Source organism: Rosa rugosa, chromosome 5 (assembly GCF_958449725.1).
Source record: "Rosa rugosa chromosome 5, drRosRugo1.1, whole genome shotgun sequence".
NCBI classification, from domain to species: Eukaryota; Viridiplantae; Streptophyta; class Magnoliopsida; order Rosales; family Rosaceae; genus Rosa; species Rosa rugosa.
This window is the reverse complement of record NC_084824.1, coordinates 5,113,348-5,139,199: the sequence shown is the minus strand read 5'-3', so window position 1 is coordinate 5,139,199 and position 25,852 is coordinate 5,113,348. Positions and strand designations below refer to the sequence as shown.

The 25,852-nt window shown below is 38.7% G+C and overlaps 3 protein-coding genes and 1 long non-coding RNA gene across 5 annotated transcripts; 2 read left to right on the top strand and 2 right to left on the bottom strand.

Moving 5' to 3' along the window:
- Nucleotides 1–1,978: 1,978 nt before the first annotated feature.
- LOC133708561 (uncharacterized) lies at nucleotides 1,979–2,893 on the bottom strand. The gene is made up of 2 exons (XR_009845891.1): nucleotides 2,568–2,893; nucleotides 1,979–2,358 (listed from the first exon to the last, which is right to left on the bottom strand). It is a non-coding gene; the product is annotated as an uncharacterized LOC133708561 (long non-coding RNA).
- A 4,596-nt stretch (nucleotides 2,894–7,489) lies between these two features.
- Nucleotides 7,490–13,163, top strand: LOC133710553 (anaphase-promoting complex subunit 2). 2 transcript variants are annotated; one of them, XM_062136654.1, is made up of 14 exons: nucleotides 7,490–8,059; nucleotides 8,168–8,466; nucleotides 8,564–8,635; nucleotides 9,077–9,321; nucleotides 9,520–9,936; nucleotides 10,090–10,291; nucleotides 10,399–10,513; nucleotides 10,635–10,717; nucleotides 11,136–11,255; nucleotides 11,434–11,522; nucleotides 11,598–11,679; nucleotides 11,950–12,141; nucleotides 12,518–12,586; nucleotides 12,697–13,163. In XM_062136654.1, exons 1-14 carry the CDS (start codon nucleotides 7,552–7,554, stop codon nucleotides 12,817–12,819), a joined length of 2,616 nt encoding a protein of 871 aa, XP_061992638.1. In that variant the 5' UTR covers nucleotides 7,490–7,551; the 3' UTR covers nucleotides 12,820–13,163. The 2 variants fall into 2 exon arrangements, with proteins under 2 accessions (XP_061992638.1, XP_061992637.1); XM_062136653.1 differs by having other exon boundaries at nucleotides 7,491–8,059; nucleotides 10,629–10,717.
- Nucleotides 13,164–14,019: 856 nt separating this feature from the next.
- LOC133710867 (methyltransferase FGSG_00040) lies at nucleotides 14,020–15,955 on the top strand. The gene has a single exon (XM_062137001.1). The coding sequence runs from the start codon at nucleotides 14,066–14,068 to the stop codon at nucleotides 15,683–15,685; it is 1,620 nt and encodes a 539-aa protein (XP_061992985.1). The 5' UTR covers nucleotides 14,020–14,065; the 3' UTR covers nucleotides 15,686–15,955.
- Nucleotides 15,956–16,227: 272 nt separating this feature from the next.
- LOC133712900 (protein SHORT ROOT IN SALT MEDIUM 1) lies at nucleotides 16,228–24,334 on the bottom strand. Its single transcript, XM_062139010.1, has 21 exons — nucleotides 24,201–24,334; nucleotides 23,887–23,976; nucleotides 23,501–23,704; nucleotides 22,838–23,107; nucleotides 22,649–22,749; nucleotides 21,645–22,307; nucleotides 21,513–21,558; nucleotides 20,821–20,913; nucleotides 20,664–20,719; nucleotides 20,377–20,494; nucleotides 19,900–20,111; nucleotides 19,754–19,817; nucleotides 19,475–19,648; nucleotides 19,277–19,304; nucleotides 18,046–19,172; nucleotides 17,849–17,923; nucleotides 17,631–17,705; nucleotides 16,972–17,532; nucleotides 16,801–16,842; nucleotides 16,659–16,721; nucleotides 16,228–16,577 (listed from the first exon to the last, which is right to left on the bottom strand). Exons 2-21 carry the CDS (start codon nucleotides 23,956–23,958, stop codon nucleotides 16,488–16,490), a joined length of 4,134 nt encoding a protein of 1,377 aa, XP_061994994.1. The 5' UTR covers nucleotides 23,959–23,976; nucleotides 24,201–24,334; the 3' UTR covers nucleotides 16,228–16,487.
- Between the last annotated feature and the right edge of the window lie 1,518 nt (nucleotides 24,335–25,852).

Genomic DNA, 25,852 nt, shown 5'->3' with positions numbered 1-25,852 from the left:
TGGCCGGAAAAGTCGCTGGAAAATGGCAGGAAATCTGGCCGGCGGTCGTTGACCGTTGACTGCCGACGAGTTGACGTGTCAGTGGGGTCTGATGCTGACGTGGCAGTGGGTCTTGGAAGCTGACGTGGCAGTGGGCCTCTGCCTTGGGCTTCTTTTCCTTTCCCCTTTTTTTTTCTTTCTTTTCTTCTCTTCTTCTTTTCTGCCGGTTCAAGACGTAGATGCTCAGATGGCCGGTTCACGTATTTTTAGGCCGGTTTTTGAACGTTTTCTTCCGGTTCCTGAAACTTCAGATCAGTGGGCTTCTGCTATCAAAATTTGGTGGAATTTGGAGGTCCGGAAGATGGTGAACCGGTGGAATATTTGCTGCGAGTTGTATGGAGCTTCCGGTGGCCGGTTCGGTAGGTTTCCGGCCGGTTCTTGGGGTGACGCCGCCGGTTCTGGATTCCTGGAATCGAGTTCTTCAAGGTGTGAGGTGGAGTCAGAAAAGGCTTCAAGGTTTTGTATTCGGATTCAAGGTTTTTAGCTTCTTGAATCAGGGTTTGGCTATTTGTTTCAGGGTTAGGGCTTCGTGCTGATAACGTGTTTTAGGGAAACGATATTTGAGAGGAAATCGCTGTGTATTCTCATTGATAATAGGGGCCTCTTTATATAGAGGATTACAATGTATAGAATCTCAATCATACAAGGAAAGTAATCGTATATTGAATAGGAATCTAGATCCTTCTAATTTAACCCTATTACCACTAGGTCAAGTAACCTAGAGTTTGGGCCAAACACAAATAGAGATATCCTTAAACAGTTATAAAATTATAGCATTATGATGAAAACTAATACTAAAAGTTAATTTAAAGGGCATCTCTAACATACTACTTATTTCAATATAAATATAGGACTTTACTTCGCTAACCAGCCCTGGTTAGCAAGTGCTGACTTCAGCCACAAACTAATCGACCCATGTCCATTCCAGAAAAAAAAAAAAAAAAAAAAATACGACAAGAGCCAGTAACAATGGAGCAACACTGAAAGTAGACTAATTTGTTCTTCAATGGAGCAACCCAGCAACAAATACGACAAGAGCCAATCATCAGAATCAGACCACGGCATCGATCGTTGGTCCATCAAAAGGCGAATTCCTTAGCGAGTGCTCCGATACTCCATCGAGTCTTGAAGAATGATGTTACCCCTTTTGTCAATGCAAACCCCAAGAAAAAGGGCCCGTCTTTGATCCCAACCAGCATTCGCCGGAAAAGAAGCTTCTTGACGCGGGTCACGACCTCACGACATCCGAGTAAGCTGGGTCTGACCCGTATGAGCTATTCGAATTCGACCCTTCTGAGCGCCCCATCTGAATCATTGAGCCGCTGCTTCTTGTTCCATCTTCGTCGGGTTTAGAGTCGAATCGTACCGTAAAGCGAACAAAACTGATTGAAATCTAGTACCCATCGTTGAATTCCTATGGGTACTGAAGAAATCCAGTACTCATATTCGAAACCAATACCTATCGCTTCAAATCCCTATGAATTTTACTAAAGAATGCAGAAGGAAACCCAATTTGGAAGGAAAAGGGGTTTCTGGGTCAGGCTTCTTTTTTTTTTTTTTTTTTTTTTGAAATGGACACGTGTCGATCAGTTTGTGGCTGAAGTCAGCAACTGGTTAGCGAAGTAAAGTCCATAAATATATCACGTACTATAGAACTTACGAGAAAATGGAGGCTATGTTCATATTGACGTTCTTAATTAGCAAAGTCAAATGTCCAACCTAGCTAGTTGGACTCTGACCCGTCTCAAGGGCCCATTTATTTAACGATTGGATGTTAGATCCATCTTTGTGTCACTGTTCCGTACGGTGACTCTTTCTCTTCCCCGAGTTCCCGCTTCTCTCTACTCTCTAGTCTAGTGCAAAATCCTAATATAGAGCGAGCGTAGCGTAGCAGGCTAACAATGGCTTCACACTGCAGTTTGATTGCCTAAATCGATCATAAGGTAACAATGGCTGTGGCACGTTTTTATTATTTCTTCGCATATAGAAACAGTCATTGAAAATATTATAACGGAAGCTATGAAGAAAAATTTCCTTGCAATTTTATGCAACTAAAGTTGGTAGACCGTAGACCCTAGACAACATGAACTTCTACGTAGAAATTAATCCTGTCCATTTGATCTGTTCTCTTTTAACCCAGCAGGTGATGTACATTTTGAAGTTTGAACTTTTGCTATGTATACAAAAGAGTGGTATGCATTCTTCTCAATCACTAGATTGTTTAAGCCACATCTGTACTTTTGCTTTTTCATTTTTCAATTAGTTTGTTTCTGCTCATCTGCTGCTAGCTTGTGGTTGTCTTCTTCTGTGGTTGGATCTCTAGTTTCAAAAAAGGGAAAGATCAAGATCAGTCTCCGTAATGAATTTAAACCAAAAGTGAAATAGTGATTATAATGATAAACTATTAATAGCTGAACATAGCTACGGAAACTCTCGAGTAGCGCCACATATCGAAGTGTCTGGTATGCTTACAGCAGAATGACAAATCAAGTAAAGCATAAAAAGAAGAAGAATGTTATGGTACTTACTATCTAGTTGATGATTTAGCTGCAAAAGAGAACATGTAGCAAACTAGAATCAATCAGGGCAGGCTTCATATATACAGTAAATTAAGAATATTAACCGCAACAAGGAAGAACTGTGGAAGGCTGCTCAATATATTGCTCATAAGCCTGTATGTTCATCTCATTCTTAGTAAAATCAAATGCCACCGGGAGTTCCCCCAAACACTTCAGTGGGAGAATTGATAGATCAAGTTATCTCCCAATGAAGTGGTCAAGGGAACTCTAGAGGACACCTGACATATTCCTCTTTCTCCTTTCTTTCCTTGTTTTCTATTCTCACCTCCAAACTTAGTTTGGTTTCTTTGTTTGAATTTGTGACCAACTCGATCTACTGTATATATATAGCATTTAGTAGTACTACTCTTTGCAGTTAGTTGTATAGATCTTGCATGGTCCTGAATATATTCTTTGTCCTTGTTCAATGGGAGAGAGAATACTGTGGTGAAATTTGTTAGCATTGATGAATGTAGACGACATATGATGCTGGATGCAAGTTAGCTATATAGCGATGGAATAACATTGAAGATGAGGTGAGGTGATTATTGTCATGTGCTGTTCTATCTTCGATTCTGTTGTTCACATGCACTTTTCATTTTCCTCCATGAATTAATATGAAGCTGATCTTTCCTTTTCATCTTTTTTGTTCATTCATACAAATATCTGGTATATATACTCAAATCTATTTAATCACTGCCAGGCACATATATGAAAGGCTTCTGATTCATTCAGTGCAGGTTGACTAGCTATATAGCTAGAATTAAAGTAATTGGGTTGTGTTGTGGGCATGGTTATTGTACGTGCTATATACATGGTCCACACTCCACACTCCACACTCATTCTCATATGTGCTGTGGCTACTTGCTATGTGCTTTCTGGAAAATATTGAAAGGAATATACCGGTTTAGATACATATGATGAAACAGAACAAAAGGGTTTGGTATGTGGGAGAGCATGACCACTCACTTTAGTTTTGTTCTATATATCTACTTCATCTGACTGCAATTCTGACTAGGTTCAGTCTTCAGTAAGTTCTAATTTTGCCCATTGAATTCTATAAAGTTCTCTGCGATTCATGTCTGCATTTGCTTACAAATAATATATGTTTAAGGCTTTGAATAACTACTAACCAATTTTAATGCGTTAATTCCACTTCTTTTGATAATATTAGAATGTGCATCTAAGAATGTACTGAAACAGCAAGAAACATATGAGTATACTTTCCCAGATAAAAAAAACCAGGTCTTCTTAGTCACTCATACCTTCTTACTCACCAATTAATTAATAATAAATATTAGTCACAGCGAGTAGTATATTCATATACTTGACAACAACTCCAAAACTAAAGCCTGTTAGTCACAAAAGAAAACACATTTTCTGTGATTAAATCATAATATTTTCATAACACGTACACTTGCATTACATTTCATGACTAACATGGCTGGTCCTGAAGTTTTAACTATAGTGACAGACTTTGTTGTGACTAAACATCTGAAGTTCAATAACGACATATGTCATAATGATTTGTAGGAATTTCAAAATCTGAAGCTAGCTTTAGCAGCTGGTTCTTCTGATGTGCTTGATTTATTAGTTATATGTGTAACTGGCCATTTGTTTTCCCATACTTATTAGCTAAGATGCATGTGGTCAATAATAATTGCCCTACTCTAACTTCACCGAGTATATTTCACTCCCCCTATATAAATTGACAACTTATGAAAATTTGAATCTGGACAGAACTATTTGTAAGGTGAATAGTAATAGAATAGATACCAGCTAGCTAACTGTCCTAGCTAGATCCTCCATCTTTCTCATGGAGATTGATAAACCTTGGTTGATCTGCATTAGGAACATCGTGTCATGTAAGTTTGACCCAGAATCTCAGATGATATGCTAGGACTATTTATTTTGTGGTAAAGAATAGGCCACATGCGCTTTCTCAGCTAGCTCATAAGATCCAGTACTTGAAGAAACTATTCTATCTTGTAATGTAGCATATATCTACATCACAGAAAACCATTTAATTAGTTGTGTTTAGTTAATTGGAAATGTAGCTAGCATATTCGAGAATATAAGTTGGAATTGCTTTCTATCTGTACACAGCTGTAAATATGGAAGAATGCATAATAATGTGGCTACTCGAAATCGATTCCTTAGTAGTTCCAACTTCCCAATCTAACCCAGAGTCACGTCTAGGTTCACTGATAACACTTGTCGATCAATCAGGATGGCTTAGCTATGATCTTGTATGAACAGAAAAAACATATCAGCTCAGTGCAAACACAGATAGAAACTCCCTATAAATAGTGGGATGGATTGGTAACCATTCCCTCTACCAAGCAAACCACAGCTAGCTAACTAGCATATCCATGAATTAAAAACATCAGATGTCCCCTAGAGTTCCTTGAAACACTTCATTGGGGAGTACTGGCTAGTACTCGATCATCCTCTGATCTTTCCCTACTGAAGTGTTTGGGGGGACCCCTGGAGCCATTTGATCTATATCAAGGTTGAGCTACTTGCATTAAGAAAGAATGTATTAATTTATGAGGCTATATGTACATCATAGGTGAGCCCTGGCCTAGATCGATCAACTGCTATATTAGCTACTAATTGTATCGATCATACATGTACTATATATATGGTGATCCCATCTATTATCAAGTATCAGCTGGCCTCCTCAGCTCTGTTGTTTCTTCAATATTCTCTCACTTAATAAACGTATTCCACATGTATACATTTTCGTATGTCGATATAGATCAATGTTGCAGGCAGGAAGCACATCAGTAAATGTAGGTGTACGTAGTCCTATTTTTTTTTTTTTATTCCCATTTTTTTTTTTTATAAATCTATTTAAATCATCACATCATAGTAGTTGTACATAGGAACAAAATCAAACATGCATCAGATATCACTTGAGTTTAAGGTCTATATTGGAAGCTTCATCAAGAAGGGGTCAAAAGACTCAAAACATTCAAATTGAAGAAATTAAGTATTGTATTATTTAGTTCAACTCAGGTGAAATGTCAATTACTTTTAGGGTATTATTATTTTCAAAGAACTAGTATGTTTTACTAAATGTACTTGTCAGTTGTACTAAAAGTACTAATGAGTTGACTAGAGTATTCATGAGTTTACGCAAGGTATCAGTAGGTTGCATTATAGTAGTATGTCTAAATTAGCAACCTTCTTCCCCAAATTTTTTTGTTGTCCTAAGGTACCAAGACAATGTCATCATTCTCCAACCAACCTTCCTCATTCTCCTTCACATTCTGTAGCATAATCTCATGATCGGAACCATCCATTTTCTATATCACCATTTAGATTGTCTCTAAAAGACGACTCTAATATATATTTTATTCTATTGAACATCTTAATTGAAAAATGATAATCACTTAACTGCAATCAAGTAAACTATTTTGATAGCAATTAGATTCTTGTTTTTTTTTTTTTATGAAAAGAGGTCAGTCCATTGTATAGATTGAGCAAGCAGTACAAAAACGAAACACCCCTATGGGGTCGACAGAAAGAATCGTTCCTTAGGGAACCCTAAAACCTATTCTGCAACAAGAATAAGACCCAGGAAACCCCTAGTACACCCACCTTTTGGGAAATCCACGCACCATTATTCCAAACAAAAATCAGAATCCTCTGAAGTAAATAAGTAAAATGACCCTCAGAGAATTTGATCTTTGCGACCTAAAAACAAAATTAAAAAAACATTCGGAAAAGGAGGTGAAATCACCCCTTCCATGCCTTCTTCCTTCTCCAATCCGTCCACCTCAACAATTAGACTCAAGGCCCAAATCCAGAACAACCAAACTAGCAGCAAAACAAGCCTAAGGCCCAAACCTAATTTGCTGCAAGCCACCAACAGCACCACAGCGTCGCCGACGAAATCTCCGTTAAAGCTGCCTCCGCCAATAGCGACACCGCCCTCACTATCGAAACCTCCAGTCAGAGAGACGTTGATGCCAGCGAAACTAAAAACACCGGCAACCGTCCTACCAGATCTCCACCCCTCGCCGGAAGCTAAGTAACAAGGTGACTCGATGATCCGACTCAACCCAGACAGCCAATCCTCTACCCCAGTAGATGGGTTACAGTACGCAACCACCACCATACAGCCTCCACCAACCTGATGGAACGGCAAAGCCATACCAACCCGCCAAAACTGGCAATCAAAACCACCAGTAGCAACCGACCACCATCGAATCGGAGACCAAAGCCATAACAGGTCCGCAGATAAGCATGACCAGGAAAATAAGTCGAAAGCAGAGTCCGACAGATTTAGAAGCACGTTGACGAAGAGGAACTCCGCCTCCATCCGTCTATTTATCTAATCAAAATCACAATTTATAATTTCATACTTTTGTATTTATATTCTTTACTATTCATCTTACCAATATTTCTGTCCAGATTCATATGTTCATAACTTCGGCCCCGTTTGGGATTGTTTCGCTTTTATTCAACATTTTAGGTTTTATTATGTTTGGTAAATAAATAAAAAGAAGCTTTAATTGAAAGTTATAGGTCACTGGCAGCAGATTTTAGAAGCAGCTCAGAGGTTGCTTTTAGAAGCTGTTGTAGATCAAAACATGCTCTGCAGTTGTTTTATGTACTGACAACACTTTTAAAAATATTATTTATCAAACATGAAACTGTTTTAATTCACAGTTAATTATTCTCACAATACAGCAACAACAGTTTTTTTTGAAATTCACAGCAATCTCAAACTAGCCCGAACATGCGGAGCATAATTATAATTTACAAGATGAAAATAGTCCAAATTACGAGACCATAACTGCAATTTTGTCTAAAATTTTACCGCGAACGGCAGTCTTTTCTGTGTCGTGTGATATCAGAAGTCTCTGAAGTTTCAAGTTTGAACCGTCCCAGTGTTTCAGTTGGAGGTTTTTTTTTTTTTCTTTTTTTCCGGGAAGGTTTAGCAATGGCGGATTCGATTCCATCAACCTGCAATCTAGGGTTTCTCGACACACTCAGCGAAACCTCCATCCACGAAATCGTCGAAAGCTACTCCGCCTTCTGCGCCGCCACCGAAACCCTCCTCAACGGCGCCGGAGACCTCTCCGTGGGCCCGCAACTCGTCTCCCACGTCCACCGCCTCTGCAGCCACGGCCTCGAGTCTCTCGTCCGCGACCACTTCCTCGGCGCGCTAGAGAGAACCTTCGAGAAAAACGGCGCCTCCAAATTCTGGCGGCATTTCGAGGCACACGACGACGTTTCGATCGGAGAGCAAGTGTTCTACAACGCCTTGGAGGAAATCTCACTGGAAAAGCAGTACCAGGAGAAGTGCTTGCTGATGCTGGTTCATGCTTTACAGACTTATGGAGGAAGAAGAAGCCGTGATTCCGATGACGTCAGCCCGGAGCTCTTTGCTAAGTATCAACTATCAGTGTCCTCGGTTCTTATGGCCACTCTTCCTCGGCAATTTCCAGGTACATTGGGGAATTCACTATCTTAGCTTTTCGATTAGTTCGTTTTGAATTTTTTTGACTAGTTTTAGTTTGTGATTGTTGTACGTTTTCTATGCTGTTGATTCTTAGAGATACTCAACTGGTATTTTAAGGGAAGGTTGGAGGAACTGAGTACTATAATGGCCGGAGACGAGCCTCGTGGCGATGAGGATGAAGATGATAGGGATGATATGGAGTTGGATGAGAAATGCAGAGTGTCATACAGGAGTGGACAAATGGAGATTGATGAATGTTATCCCCAAGGGAGGTTCTTTGATAATAATAAATTGGTCAACAACATAGGGCGGGTTGTACATGATTTGAGGAGTCTTGGATTTACATCTATGACTGAAGATGCATATGCATCTGCTATCTTTTTGTTTCTTAAGGTGATCATTGTTTGTTCTGTTGCGTTTAATATGTGTCCTGCTTTTACTTTTTATCTCATAGGTCTCGGTAACTTCTAAAATTCCTGTTTGAATGCAGGACAAAGTTCATGACCTTGCTGGTGATGATTATCGGATTTCTGTTTTGGAGTCTATTAAGAGGTGGATACAGGTTGCTTTCTTGTGCTTGTGCTTGTGTTTCCTTTCCATTTATATTCCCTTATGTGAAATGGTTTAACCAACCGATTAAGGCTTTATGTTTCCTCGTCCATTTTGTTGTATGATGCACTGAAATGCATAGATTTGGTGTACTATGAAAGGAAATGGATGATTGCCTGGAACACTACAGTAGCTATTAAATTAGTGTTCATTTGCACTTGATTTCATTTGACAAAACTGGATATATGGATATGAAAGTATATCTTGTATTCGGTTTTCCATTTATGTGGCGTTGCCCAATTGTCTTCCTGTACTCTCTCTGTATGAGTTCTAAGGCCATCTATTGCCTTCATTTTACTTAAATTTGTTTTCTTCTCATGCTACCTTTTGAGTGAGGGATACGTTCTTTTGTTACTGATGATTCCTTCCTGATTCTTGAAGGTGTATTGTGCAGGCTGTGCCTCTTCAGTTCTTGCATGCTCTACTTGCTTATCTTGGTGATTCTGTTAGTTATGAAAGTGCATCATCCGGTCTCAAGTCACCTTTGGCTAAATGCCCTGCTTCATTCTATCCTGGAATCGATACTCCATCTGAAGGTCTTGTAAGATGGCAGTTGCGACTAGAGTATTTTGCTTATGAAACATTGCAAGATTTGAGAATAGCAAAATTATTTGAGATTATTGTGGATTATCCTGACAGGTACTTTAATCTGGTCTTTTCGTTGGTTTTTAATTTGTAAGTTCCATATGATAATTGATTGGGTAGTCAAACTTTCACTTCTATGTGATTGCTTCTGTGTAGAGGGCCCTCTCAGAAGAACATAGTAGCTTTTGAGATCTGAGTTGTAATGATGATTGTCACTTAAACAACCTCAATTTTGATCGTGTGGTTTTCCAGCTCTCCTGCGATTGAAGATTTGAAACAGTGTCTTGAATACACTGGACAACATTCTAAGCTTGTGGAGTCATTTATTTCAGCACTACAGTACCGGTTGCTCACTGCAGGTGCCTCAACAAATGACATTTTGCATCAATATGTTTCAACGATCAAGGCACTCCGGACAATAGATCCAGCAGGTGTTTTCCTTGAAGCAGTCGGTGAGCCAATAAGGGACTATTTAAGGGGAAGGAAAGACACCATAAAGTGCATTGTGACCATGCTTACCGATGGGACTGGTGCAAATTCTAATGTATCCGGAAACACTGGCGATAGCCTTCTTGAAGAATTAAATAGAGATGAAGAAAGCCAAGAGAACATTGCTCCTGAGGATGACTTTCATACTGATGATAAGCAAGCTTGGATAAATGCTTCACGGTATGCGCATAAGCATTGTGGGTGAATTTTAATTCAGTTGTTTGCAAGTTATAAGTATAACTTAGTACATGTTAGGGCCAATTAGATGCTATATTTTTTTGCTTACTCTAATACTCAGCCAAAGTATTCATCTGAATGATTTCTGCTTTTCAGCTGGGAGCCTGACCCTGTAGAAGCTGACCCCCTGAAAGGTAGCAGGAACCAAAGGAAGGTTGACATACTTGGAATGATTGTTGGCATAATTGGTTCACAAGACCAACTTGTTAATGAATACCGTGTTATGCTGGCCGAAAAGCTTCTCAACAAATCTGATTATGACATTGATTCAGAGATACGTACTCTTGAACTCCTCAAGGCAAGTGGTTTTTTGTTTAATTGGGTCTATTGAGTGCGGTTGGGACTTGTTTTTGTAGTCTCGAAACTGTCTACCTTAATGTTCATTTTGGTGAAATCATTCCTCAGATACATTTTGGAGAGAACAGCATGCAGAAATGTGAAATTATGCTCAATGATCTGATTGGTTCTAAGAGGACCAACACTAATATTAAAGCAACCATAGCTCAGCCATCTCATACAGGTAGCTTTGGAAGTATATGTTTTTTTTTCCCTACAGATGTTATTACTTTTGGGGCTATTAGCTCTCGTATTACTGTAATTATTTATTAAGTTCCTTTAACTGTGGGTGGATGTAGATGCAGGCGGTGAGCTGGGGGATAACAGGGTATCCATGGATATTCTTGATGCTACAATTATCTCTTCAAATTTTTGGCCTCCAATCCAGGTTGGCAGTCATTACCTGTGGTAATTTCATTTATTGTGAAATTTTATTGAAGGGAAAGGATGTATATTTACATTCTCATAGTTTGAAATATCTTCTTGGATTCCTGAGTCTCAAGGTTGAGAGAGCACATTTGCATTCTCTGCAATTGCATATACCATACATGCAAACATGACATCTGGATGTGATGTTAACTGTTTTAATTATCTCATTTGGATTTGGGAGGAGCTTTGAATAGGTTAATGCTCCTCAAGGCCTCCTCAGTTGTGGTTTGCTGCAAGCACCTCAAGTTTTTGTCATTTTTCTTGCAGATCACTTAACTGCAGTGCTTCCTTTCCCATGATTTCTTCTTCTTCTTCTTCTTCTTTTTTTCATAACAAACTTCCTTAGCTCTTTGATTGACCTTTAAAACAAATTCCAGGAGGAGTCCCTAAATGTACCTGGGCCTGTTGACCAACTACTCTCTGATTATGCAAAGAGATTTAATGAAATCAAGACCCCTCGTAAGCTATTGTGGAAGAAGAATCTTGGTACTGTCAAGGTAAAGGAGTTCCAAGTGTTACACTGTCATTTCATGTCCCCTTCCCCCCTCCAGCAGCATGATCAGTTTCATGCCCCCCTAATTAGCATGATTGACCTGTTTAGCTGTTCTATTTTTCATGAATCACTACCGATAATATGAGATTGACACTATATATTGATGGTTGATGCTGTCTCAGTTGGAATTGCAATTTGAAGATAGAGAAATGCAGTTCATGGTTGCTCCTCTTCATGCAGCAATCATAATGCAATTTCAAGATCAGAAAAGGTAATAGGAGGAATATCTTAGTATATCGTTTTTGGTTCATTATTTTCTCTCTTTACTGATATTGCCTACTTTCAGCTGGACCTCCAAAGATCTTGCAGCTGCAGTTGGGGTTCCAATAGATATACTTAATCGGAGGATCAATTTTTGGATAAGCAAGGTACGCTGATGGACTCATGCTTTCATATTTCATAATGAACTTTTTGTTTTTCGATACATACACTCTTTGCTTAGTTGTGACAAACCCTAGTGATTTCAGTTATCTGTTTTATTGAATGAGAAAATAAGTATTAGACATTGAGCACAATACTCTAACTTACATTTGGAAAGACCCAGTAATTCAAGTCATCTCTATCGTTATATTTTGAAGTCTTAAGCATTGGAAATCAAGATTAAAGCTCTCACGGTTGCCTCTGTTTTCCTATTGAAGGGAATTCTTACAGAATCACTTGGGGAAGACACTGATGACCATGTGTTTACACTAATGGAAGGGATGATTGACACTGGCAAAAACACTGCTAATGATGGGAACTGCGAGGATCTTATAGTTGGTGATGAGGAAGGAGAGAGCTCTGTAGCCTCTGTAGAGGATCAACTGCGCAAGGAAATGACTGTGTATGAGGTATGCAATGCATATGAAATGACCAATCTTGTACAAACTGGTCTGAGAGGATCTCGTAACTTTTTACTTTTACTTTACTTCTTTTTTCTTTACTTTTTCTTCCTTTTTTCGGAATAAAGAGCAAAGGGGGCAAATTTGCTGGTCTAACTACAGAGGGCATCTGTTGAAAATCTTCTGGTGTTAGATACACAACGAAGTACAGTAGTCTTAATCAGATTTCTAGCTATGGGAAGGGGGGAAATAGCAAAAACTAAAACATGCATGGATGCCTCTGGAAATTTAGAAACTATATTGATTGTCTCCGGTGTCAATCTTAAATCTGTAATTGGCTAAATGCATGGCTCCATTCTTCTAAAGGGTTTTTGGTTTATTGTAGAAATTTATTTTGGGGATGCTCACAAACTTTGGAAGCATGGCTTTGGATCGTATTCATAATACTCTCAAGGTGAGCATGACTTAAACATTCCTCGTAGTCTTTGGCTTACGAAAATTGACATGGGCGGATAAATATTTGTCATATTACTCTTTCTTATAGATTTTCACCACATTCTGCAGATGTTCTGCATAGCTGATCCTACTTATGACAAAACCCTCCAACAGCTGCAAAGTTTCTTATCAGGTCTAGTTTCTGAAGAGAAATTAGAACTAAGAGATGGCATGTACTTTTTGAAGAAGTAATAAACCTGACAGACTCGATCAGTAGGTATCCTCAAGTTAAAAACTGTAGTCGAATACACCAAAAGAGATTTACTTTCAAGTTTGGAAAGTGAATGAGAAGAATGTATTCATTATTCATTCACCCATTGTATTGTTTCAAGGTCAAGATGCAGAAGAAATGCCTATAGGAGAGATTGCTAAATATTGCAGGTTAGACATGTGAGTAATCTGATGGTGACGCTAATTCACAATTCATAATTTGTAGTGAGATGGAGAGGTTTATGGAAGGTTTGCATGAACCAATAGTGGAGAGGATTCATTTTTCAATGTACTTAATGTAAAATGATGATTTGCTATTTGGTAGACATGCCTGAAACTCTGGATTGCAGGGGAGATTAGGCTAGAGAAAACTGTTCCAAGTATAAGATAGTGGTACTTGCTACTTTCCATTTTGCCATAGAAATTAGGGATTAGTTATAATCCAAAGCATTTTCAACATAGTCATCTCATATATGATGTTACTGCTCTGCACTCTTGGAAGTGTCATAATAAGGACACTCGTGGTCTGTCGAAACCTGTCTGAACCTTAACAACAATTTTTTTTATTTTTCTTGAAATTCTTACGTGTCATAATCTCACTATTAGTAAGTTATAATTTTTAGAAGCTGTTCAAAGAAATAGACCTCAAGAATCTTGATATGATATTTTTTAATAAACTTTCTCGTTTTTTGACTTTGAAAAATCATAACAAAAAAAATCGGGTTGATATTTTTAAATTCTGACGGTTTGAGAATTGCTTAAAAATCATGATGTGATAGTGAAAAATTATGATGCGAAAATAAGAACTTGCAATTTTGGCTAAATAATCGTGTGCACACTGCATAGACTATAGTTTTAGGTGAAAAATCGTAGTTGGATTTTTTTTTTTTAATTTTTTGTGGAAAAAGTTTTTCGGAATCGATTCCCATGGGTTAGAAGATGCATATTAACTTATAAGATGGTCCGTAGAGATAAGTTAATGGGTGGTTGACTGGTTGTTGGTTATGGATTCAAAGGAGGTGAGTCTGTTTAGATAAGAAGCTGTGAACAGTGAAGACTGATTCAAAAAAAACAAAAAATGACTGACATAGCCGTTGGCATTACGAAAAGGTCGAATAAAAAAAAAAATAAAAAAAAAAAGGCCTCGTGACCGTTACCTGTTCTTATATTCAAAAATTACAGTGAAGAAGAAACCTCACTACTAAACCCAAAACAATCCCAGTGAGAAATGAGAGAAACCCAACAACAGCTAGAAATGGCAGAAGAGCTAATGCAGCAGCTCAGATCCAAAGCCACAGAGCTCTTACTCAGAGAAGAATGGAGCGAATCCATACAAGTCTATTCTCAGTTCATCAATCTCTGCCAACACCACATCAATGATTATGAAACCACCCCAGACAACCTCCCAAAGCTCCACAAGTCCCTCTGCCTGGCCCTATCGAACCGAGCCGAAGCGCGATCCAGACTCCGAGACTATGCACAAGCCTTGAAGGATTGTGATGAGGCACTGAAAATTGAGAGCACCCATTTCAAGACTCTCATCTGCAAAGGTAAGATTTTGCTGAATTTGAACAGGTACTCCATGGCATTGACTTGCTTCAGAACTGCTCAGCTTGATCCTCAGGCAAATGGGAGCTCGGTTGGGCTTAATGGGTACCTGCAGAAATGCAAGAAGCTCGAACTGATGTCGAAAACTGGAGCTTTCGATATGTCTGAGTGGGTGATCAATGGGTTTCGGGCTAAGCCTCCGGAGCCGGCTGAGTACATTGGAGGGGCAGTGGAGATGAGGAAGTCGGGGATTAGAGGGCGTGGTTTGTTTGCGACGAAGAATATGGAAGCTGGGAGTTTGGTGCTGATTAATAAAGCTGTTGCAACGGAGAGAGGTATTTTGCCGGGTCAAGATTTGGATGAGAATGCCCAATTAGTTATGTGGAAGACTTTTACTGAGAAAGTGATGGATTCCGTGGCCAAATGTTCGAGAACATGTGGTTTGATTAGTACTCTGTCGAGTGGTGAAGATGAGGATGGGCTTGAGGTGCCTGAGATTAATCTGTTTAAGCCTGACTCGGAGCACTTAATTGGGTACTCAAATGAGAAGAAGCTTGATGCGAGTAGGGTTTTAAGTATTTTGGATGTCAATTCTATTGTTGAGGATTCCATTTCGTCTAAGGTTTTGGGGAAGAACAGTGATTACTATGGTGTTGGGCTTTGGGTACTTGCTTCATTCATCAACCATTCATGTATTCCCAATGCAAGGCGTTTGCATGTTGGGGACTATGTGATTGTTCATGCTTCAAGAGATGTCAAGGCTGGTGAGGAGCTAACATTTGCATATTTCGATGTGCTGAATCCGTTGGAAAAGCGCAACGAAATGTCAAAGACTTGGGGGTTTAGGTGCAACTGCAGGAGGTGTAAGTTTGAGGCTGAACTATGTTCGAGACAAGAAGGCATTGGAGAGATTGAGATGGGTTTCGAAAGAGGGATGGATTCTGGTGCTGCGGTCTATAGGCTCGAGGAAGGCATGAGAAAATGGAAGGTGAAGGAAAAGGAAAAAGGGTACTTGAGAGCTTCATTTTGGGCTGCATATGGCTCAGAGAAGTTGATGAGAAGTTGGGGAAGACGGATCCCAATGATGGAGTCCGTGGTTGATAGCATTGTGGAAGCTGTGGGAAGTGATGAGAGGGTGTTGAAGATGGTGGTGGAGAAGATAAAGAAAGGTAATGGTGGCAGTTCAGTGGTGGAAATAGAAAGAGCTTTGAAGTTGGGAAGAGGAGTTTATGGAAAAGTAATGAAGAAGCAAGCAATGAAGAGTCTTCTTGGCCTTGGCATTCTTGAACCCAGCTATTGACTAATAGCTAATTTTCTATTGTTTTTAATCTCATGTTTAATCATTTTTCTTGTTCACATTTACAATGTATAGTTCGTGATTAATTTGCAGAAATTTTGGCAGAGTTGGGTGTTTGCCTCCTTCTTGGCTGAAGAACTTTGGGCTTATTTTTGTTTCATCCTCCCCGTCATGAGCTTTAATGAGATGTTTTAAGATTTCCAATAGTAAGATTAAATTTTGGGTTAACTCAATCACTCAACCAGACTTGAGACTTGTACAAGAGATGAAGAGCTTTGAGCTTATTTTTGTTTCATCCTCCCCGTCATGAGCTTTGATAAGATGTTTTAAGATTTCCAATAGTAAGATTAAATTTTGGGTTAACTCAATCTCTCAACCAGACTTGAGACTTGTGCAAGAAACGCGCACAATTTCGCTAATGTCAGTTCATTTTATGTGCGAGTCATAAACAAGATTTCCAGAACTTTTCAATGTTTTTAGCAAAACCATTCTTCAGAAGAGAGAAATCTGAACTTTTAAGATTTCCGGTGCAACTCATTAGAGAATATGCCAAAATCTGAACTTTTTTATTTGAATAGCAAAATAGTGTTCATCCCTATACCAGACCATACAACTGCTGCATGTCATTTTAATCAGTAAATAGACAGACTGCAATCACAGGGGCAATGATGCAATACAATATTCTAGCCCTCTATCTAAAGTTCATTGAACCTGACCCTTGACTTTCAGTTTTCAAGGGAAATACAATACTGCAAGAAAAATGACTTCCAAAGGAAAATTCAAGTATACTTCATTACTTCAGATCTCAAATGTCAATCATCCGCACCAGCTTTTTGTAAAGAATGCGGTCATCCCTAGCTGTGTTGCTCTCTATTAATGCACTCTGCACGAGTTCCTGATGCAGATAAACCAAAGTATGAACAAAGATGCCAAGAATAGAAAGGAGAAAAGAAACAGCAAATTTACAGATTCTCACCTTGACATCCCTGTGTGAGAGGAACTTTCCCAAGTTATGGATTATCAATCTCATATCTTCAACCTAGAAATAAAACAAAAAACTAGTTAAATTTTGTATTGATTTCACAAAACAAATATACACATAGAAGATTGCTTCTTACCCTAATGTGGCCGACTTGATTCCTGTCAAAGAACCTAAAAGCCTGTTTTAGATAGAAAAAACAAGAAAAGCCAAGGTTGTCATAAGTTCATTGATAAACAGAGAACACAAATGTTCCAAAACTAAAATAAACCAAAGTTGCAAGAATGTCTCCCAGTCTCTGAGAATATACCTGTAGTAGTTCCTTGTCAACAACCTCCTTTGCCCGGGGAGTTTCTTTCTTGTCTGTATCAACTTTCTCCTCTTTTTTCTGACATGCATCTGCTTCTGGTTTGGCCTTTGTTTCTTCGGCCTTCACGTCCTTTTCTTCCTTAACATTGACTTCATCCTTCTCATTTCCAGGCACAGCATTCACATTGCTTTTCCCTTCTTCCTCAATATTTTCATTGGAGTCATGTTGAGCACGTCCATCCTCCATTGGTTCATATTCTTCAGGATCTTCCTCTGGATCTTCCTCATCATCTGTTACCTGCTCCATTTTCACCTCATCAACATGATCAACAGAACTACTCTCCTTGGAGATAGTTATAGCTTTTTCTTCCTCCTGTTTCACGACATCAGGCTGAGTTGCACTCAAAGTTTCAGATGATTTAGCAGGCTGATCTTTCACCGGGAGCTCATCCGTCTTCGGGCGCTTTGCTGATGAGTTTTCATCATTTGCTTTCTCAACATTTTCTTCTTCTCGTTGCCTCTTGCGTTGGTTTCTTTTTGTCACAAATTTTATTCGCAGTTTCTATACAAGAAAAAAAGGATTCCAAGAAGATGCATCAGCTATTAAAGAAAAAGAAAATTTAACCAAATGCATATTCAGATAAACAATATTAAACCAACCTGGAGAAATGTTAGAAGACGACATCCCATTTGATGCTGGAGCATCTCATAGAATGTTTCAGCAAATACTGAAAGCTGAGAGAATGGGAGATATAAGGAAAGATTGCACAGAACAATTAGCTCTATTTTTCCTCAAACAAAAAAAAAATTCAGGTGAACCAGACGGTAGAGACCAGTATTAATATTATCAATGCAGACATGAAGAACAGAAGACATACCTCAAATGTTGATTCTTCGATATCCTTGTCAGTATAGTCCAATAGTAAATCAAGTGAAAGTGATGATGAACGCAGCTGCAGCAAATTACCACATAATTAGGAGAACAGGAAGGGGTTACTGGATAAAGGGAAAATGCAAACTATATGGACTACATGTGATATACAGTACTGTGCAAGTCAAGTTATAATCAGCCTACTTTGGATTCCTTGCTGAATTTTGTTTGTAGAATTAATCCAGGGTGTCGAGGTGGTTCTTCAGGCTTTCTCGTTTCTTTCACTTCTCTATTTGATTTGGCCCTAGACTCAGCTTTTCCATCTCTCTCCTTTTTGTCTTTCTCATCTTTGGATTTTTCAGCATCTTTTGATTTGCTCCTCTCTGCTTTAGTAACAGAGCCACTTTTGTCACCAGTTCGCTTCTCATCTTTCTTATCCTCCTTAACATCTTTTGTCTCTGGTTTAATTGAACTGACCACATCATTTTGCTTTTCAGATACTTCTGTTTTTGACCCCTTTGTTTTAGAAACCACTTTACTTCCTGATTCTGTAAGTTCACTTGCTGGCTTTTCCACACCTGCTGTTTTTTTCTGTGTACTTTCTGTTTCATCTCCGACAACATTTTTCTCATCGTCATCAATCGCTTTGCTCAGTTCCACATCAGCAACCTTTCTTTTAGCAACCTTCTTAATTATTTTCTTCTTGACTACAGTTTTTGCATTAGTATCTTGCATGGCTGGACCACTGCTTGGTTCAGCTTTCTCCTCAGTGCAGCCAGTTTCCTGCCCAACTTTCACCTTTGTGTCTATATTATCTTCATTCTGAGCAGCCTTCACCACTAAAACCTTTTTAACAAGTCTTTTTCTCTTAAAGGTTTTGGTCGCAGTAGGATCAGCTGAAGACTCCTCTTCACCTGGAGTCTCTGGATTTTCTTTTGCCCCTTCAGTATTACTCTTCTCACCCACATTGTCAGGTTGCTTGGTTGTACTATCACTGGCTAACTTACCTACAACCTTCTGTTTGACAACCCTTCTTACAATCTTCTTCTTCCCAGACTTCGCACTTCTAGGTGTCTGAATTTCAGCAGCTTCTACCTGTTCCTTATTTTCCTCATTGCTGCGTGTCTCACTGCTTTTCTCACCACCACTGTCATCTTTTTTCTCAATCTTCTTATCATTCATATCACCCTTTCCTTCAGATGCACTCCCATTCGAATTACTACCATCTTGTCCCTTGTTCTTAACTTCTTTTGCTTCTCCAGTAGATGCAGACTCTTTCTTTTTTTCTTCTTTGTCTGTTCTTTTTTGTTTTGAGGATTCAATCTCCTTATCTAAATCAGAAACAAACAGAAATGAATGATACAAGCATAACCATCAATGAAAATCAAGACAAAAGATGCAACACATGTACAATTAGTTCAATGGCTCCATTTACCTTTGAGCATTTCCTTTTCCCTTGATCTCTGAAAAACAAATATACTACTATTAAAGCAGGTAAAACAAACAGCAACCAAGCCAAGTTTGATGTTCAAAGTTATGAGACGATAAATAAAAGGAAGAGAACATATTATACTGGAATAAAATCATACAGAACCCAGGGAAACTGCAGGTATAACACAATAAAACAACCAACCTCTTTTCTCAGAGAAAGCTGACGCTCTCTTTCTGCAACAGCTTTCTTGTGAGCAAGCCATTGGTCTCGCCATGCATCCAATGAAGGGAGACACTCAGACAAATCTGGGACAAATATGACAGTAATCTCTTTATGGCTAAAGAATCCATCTTTCCCAATTCTATCATAGTGTATCTGCACATGCCAAATATAATGAAAACCTAGTCAATTTGACCCGGAAAAATCAAACTGACTTGCAACTACTTAACCATCACAATAATTATAGGGAAAAAGCTATACCTCAAGAAAACGATTCCAGTTCTTGCAGTTCTGCAGATCAAGTTTCGCAACATCCTTTCCATATCTACAGAGATAAGATCATTCAGTATAATACCAAAAGCAGTATTGTCTTTGCCACTGAATAATAGATAGCATGCAGCACAAACCTTATTGCAGTTTGAATTAAAGAGCTATCATCAACTGATGGATCACCACCATCAGTGGAATTCCATGGACCACCAATTGTCATGAATGAGCGGTCCTTTTTAAGAATGGCAAACCTAATGATATTGCAGATATGGGGTATGCGATCATCAGAACTTCTTTCAGATGACAGCTCCTCCAAAGCATTCTTGCTTATCCCACTCATCAAGATAATCTGAAAGAGGGATAGAAAAGTAGGATAGTCATGATTCTCTGTACTAACAGAAAGAAAACCGAAAATATCAGGATCCTATGTATTAACAGAAACAAAACTAACAACGATCGTGCTTAGAATCTTCAATTATGTTGAATGTAACCTCTAATTTGAAGAAGGTTCCAAATATTTCTCTATTCCAGGAATTGACACTGGTTAGTTACCTAACTTTTGGGTAATTTAAAGAAAAGGAAACGCAAGGAGGAAGGTCAGAGAAGTAACCTACCTTCACATTCCACACAATATTCCCACCTCCTGATTTTGCAGGTTCTTCAGCAAATATTTTAGTTGTTGGCTCTTTCATTACAACTGCACCCTCTTCTTCCACAAAATCATGCTCAAAACTGTGACAACATATTAGGCTTACACTTCTTTGAAAAAAAAATTAATAATAATAATAATACGCAAAGCACTAATATGTGTTTTTAAAAAAAGCTAAAGGATTCCATATCCTGAAGCAAAATAAGATCTTTTGAAAATAACTTGACCAATACAACTTCAGAATCATGGTACCTGACAGGAGTCCGGATAGAAAGTTGAAGGTTCTCCCTTGGCCAGTTCACCACAGCCTAAGACACCAAAATGTCACACTTAAATATTATGTACTTAACCATTTAAATATTATGTACTTAACCATCTAAGAAGTGAGAAAAGAAAAATAGAGACAAACCTTGCAGAATTCTGAGGGTATAAAGAGCCTGGGATATCGTTTATCCATTGAAAGATAATCCCTTTCTACATCTATCAGGCTGGATGAGTAAGCCTGCAAAAAGATGATGTTGTTAGTCGTCAAGAAACTCAGCAATTTACATTGCCTAATCAGCCCACCACATAGATAAAATTTCATAGACTGTGTTTTGGGTTTCCAGAGTTCAATCATTTCCCTGTTCAGAAAGTGAGTTTCTTCAACTGCAACAGCTACAACAAGCACAACTGAAAACCATTCACCTTCAACTAAGAACCAGAATACTATATAACAGGTTGGATGGAAGTTTAGGATTTATATAATCCTGACACTCAACAGTTAGCAAAAGTCTCCATAGGCAGGGATGTGCAATTCAATCCAACAAATAAAAGAAAAAGGCCATGAGGCAGAAAAAAGAAGATGTACTGAGAAAAGGCAGGAGCCAAGAAATGTGGCAGACCCAGCGAAAGTATGAAGCCAAGGAACGCAGAACCAAGAGATAAAGAGGAAGCAATAATGAAGAGAAATGAAGAAATCGGAGTGAGAAAGGTTGGGATATCCAGGAAGTATAAACTAAAAGCATGATAAAAACCAGTAACTAATTCCAAATCCCACCAGAACTAAAGGCAGATTGGAAAAAGCATTGAAAGGGTAAGCTCTTGCAGTGGTCCCTTTACCTTGCAGACATATTCTCTCCTCTTATCTTTAACGGGTGAATGACGCCTTCAGCATAACAGAACACCAAGTTAGAAAGGCTGCAAGACAAGCAGCTATTTAACAACTAGGACGCAAAATAAAACAACATCCACCTATGCGCAGCTTCATGATGTGGGGAATCCCGTCGTAAAGATCTCCCCTCCTTCACCAAAGACGAACCGCGACGATCCCTAGAGACTCTTGGTGGAGTTCGTTCCCGCCTGGTGTCAAGTGCACGCTTGCGATCTCGCTCTCTTTCCTTCAACCGCCGCTCCAAAATGCCTCTTTCACGCTCTCTTTCTCGTTCTCGCTCGCGTTCACGTTCGCGCTCCCATTCCTTCTCCCTTTCTCTATCCCTCTCTCTCTCACGTAAACGATCTCGACGCCGTGCCTCCTCCCTTAGTTCAAATTCTTGAAGATAGCTAGCCCTGTCATCCTTGCGTTCATCGATCCTTGGATGACCACCATGAGACAAGCTAATTGGGTAATCTGACTCAAGTGATGGGACATGGAGCCCTTTTCCGCTGCCATAGTCCCTCCCAGGAGGAAGGCTGACTCCATAACCAGGATTTGAAGAATTTTGTGAATATAAGAGGTCATCTGCATTTCTCCGTGGAGCTGCCCCTAATATTGATGGAGCAGGTTGTTCCCCATATGAAGAACCACTAAGCATCGATAAACTGCGAGGATCACCATCCATTCTTCCTCCAAAAGAAGTAAGTTCTTGAGTGGGATGACGACTAGAGGCACCCCTTGCTGCAAGATAATCAGCTTGTCTGCCACAAAGTGTTGCTACTCAGTGTAATAAGAAATATATCACCATCTAACACAGCTGAACACAGATTCAATATTACATTGGGACTCTTTAGCTACATAGAAAGGTAAGAACAGCCTTAGCCATTCATTAATAGGGACTGAAGATGAACTGTAAGTTATAACTACTAGCCAATAGCTGTACACAGACTCAATGTCTATATTAGGACTATTTAGCTATTGAGAAAGAGAGGAATGACCGTTAATGGGGAAGGAAGACGAACTATAAGTTATAAAAATTGACCAAGAACTGGATACCAAGTTTCAGCTAAATCTGCGATATGAAATCAGCTGATAAAAGTACCTTGCACTCCCTTCAAGAGAAGCAGATTGCAGAGAGTGAGCTTTCAGCAACTGTTCTTGCCGAAGCAGCACCGCCTTATCAATGCGATCATAAATCTCAGCCTGTTACAGGAGATGATGTAAGAAAATAATAAACAAAACATAGAAAAGAATAAATAAACATGCTAGAGTAAAAGATGAAATTATAAACCTGATGCTGAGGACCGAAACCAACAGAATCAGCAAATCGACTGGTTGGTTCACTTTGCAAGTCCCTCCCCATATAAGCACTCTGACGACCAAACTGCCTTCTGTCAATTGCTGGATAATCAGGACCCTTTTCACCATACAGTTGTGCATGACTTGAAGATGGGATATAGTCCCCAGATGAAAATTTTGGCGAATCTTGTTTAGCTGAAGCATAGCCGCCACGACTTTCCAAAACCGATGGTCCTGAACCTTTGGCACCAATGGGTGGAGCCTATACACAAAAATACACACATTAAGCACCACATGAAGCCCAAGACTTGGATGTGTGAATTGCCGCATAACTCAAAAACAGCACTTTCTATGACTGACAGTGTGGAAACCACCGAACTGCATTTTAATGTGAAAAGTGGAGACACATTACATATTTTGAGTGATCAAAAGATACAGGTTTACCAAAAACTGGAAGTTTTATGCTTTCCACAATGTGAATTATGAAATAGGAACCACTGAAAGAACCATACGAGAAAGAGGGAGAGAAGAGGAGATTTTTCATGGATCTATCTATGCAGAGCACAAAAATTATAATGCAAGCCAATACGATATGATTGTTCTACAAACTTTTAGGTCAATAAAATGATAGAGGCTACACAACAAATCCACTGACCTGAGGTGCAGTGCTCAAAGCAGCTGAACCGTAGAGAGAGCTATACTGTCCCCCATAATGAGCTGCAGCTGCAGGAAGTGGTCTGTACGCGTTGGCATCTACTTCCTCTGAACCCCCTAACATTGCTGAATGCCGCGAAACCATGGGAAGCTGCGCATTCCCATCGGGCCCTCCGACAGAATTTGCAGGATATCCCGGTCCCAACTATAAACATTCCAATAAACAAAACCAAAACAATCAGAAAATTTATGTTCTTTTAACACAAACACATCCGTAACGAAAATCCAAACCACTAAACATAACATTATCAAAATTCGAAACTAAACCAACACGAACATCAACAAAAACTGCAAATTACAACGCAATTTTGAAATATAAAGACTCACATTTTGGCCATATGCAGATTGCCCAGCATATGACTGTTGTCCATACGCATTGTTCCCTCTGGACGTATACATATTATTTCACATAAAAACCTGATATACCACCAGAAACAGAAACCAATTATTTGCAATCCAATCGCAGAATCAAACAATATTAGATAAAAAAATTAAATAAAAAACAGCTCTGAAAGTGTGCCTGGTTTTCTAATCCGAGCTAAAGACGAGATTTTGATTTCAAAGTTTTGATCTTTAACCAAATAAATCACAAATTGAGCGAATAAAAAAAAACCCTAATTAAACAGAGATGAATTGCTTACGAAAGATTGCGAGGGCTTCAGTTTGACCATGCGAAAACCCTAAACTCCCCGAACTGGCTTCCAAGACATGCAAAGTCTCAAATCCTCTGGTTATCTATGAGTTTGGTGCCGCGGTTTGACCCAGCTTGGGCCTTATTGGGCCCGGGTTGCAGTAATGAATGACCTGATTGGATCCTTGAGCCCATGAGAAACAGAAAATTCTTTTTTTTCACCCCATTTTGTAAGGGTGCATTTTTCTCCTCTTGATATGGTGAATATTGTGGTTTAAACACTGTCAATTGATTATGCTAACATGGGTAAGTCACCAAAGCAGAGGATTGAAGGGCCAAATTTCGAAACAAAACATTTTGGTCTTCGATTCGATGTGTTTGGTACGAGTACTACTACATACTATGTATGTTTTCGACTTTTTGGTGTCTATCATACACTCCGCACTCCTAAAAGATTGATCAATATTCTGTAATTCAAATTTTATTATTTATATACACGCAAGATATATATAAATGAAATAATGAGTATATAATTGACTTTTGGCCCGTGGTGAATAACGATTTTCTTTTTAATATTGTTTATGACCCTTACCTTGAGTGACTTGTAAAGCTAAGCTATAATTTTGATGTGAACGACTAGAGCGCAAAATGGAGATGACATGTTTGAATAAATCTTTCGCCTCTAATATTGGGTTTTGTTTTCCAATCCACGCAATGTTACTAGATGTTGATTACATCAACTTCTCGTTGAAGACAAAGTACTAATGGATGATCATTATATCATTGCATAGGCGATGCCCTATCAAAAGCTTTCATCATGGATCGAGCATTATTAAATGGTTTTAAATAGACGTTATCTAAAGCATTCGCTTTATGAAAAGATGTACTTTTAAATGAAATGAGTCAAATGACATAGGAGCATTTTCTACCTGGCTCTCTCTCTTATCTATTCATGTTTTGTACGTCAAATGAAATTGCATTTTTTTTTTTTGGGAACTAGAGTCGGTGTATTATTCTGAATTTTATATTTTACTTTGAAAATCATCTCAATCCCTCATGTTTTAATTTCATCAACAACACTTTTATACTTGCCAATTGATTAATTGAGTCCAATTAAATTTTAACTAACATGGCTGGAGTATGATCAACTTTTTTTGATGATGTGGTGATGACTTGGGATTGAATAATGGCGATTAGGTCTCAAATAAAGCCAAATCTCCAGATTTACTAACTATATCCAAATTAGGCATTCCAAGTCATCATCACGTCATAAAAAATGTGGGTTATATTTGAGTCATATTAATACTCAACGGTTACAATTGACAGATTGAACTAAACTGATCAAATCATATGAGTGTTGCAGATAACATTAAAATATTAATAATTGACATGACTTTCAGTGTAAAGTTCGGAATAATAAATTGAATTCAATCTTATTTTTTCTTTGATCTCATTTGAAATTTGAGAACGAGCTGTATTTACCAAGTTAATACAAAAGTCGTCGTTTGCACCCTAATACATGACCTTAATACAAAACGAAATAGTCTATTCTTTGGTCTAAAAAGTAAAAACAAAAGAAAGGTCTAAGATTCAATCGAACTAGCCGAGTCCAACATTCCAACGGAGGCGGTCATGCAACATACACGTACACAATGACTCGGG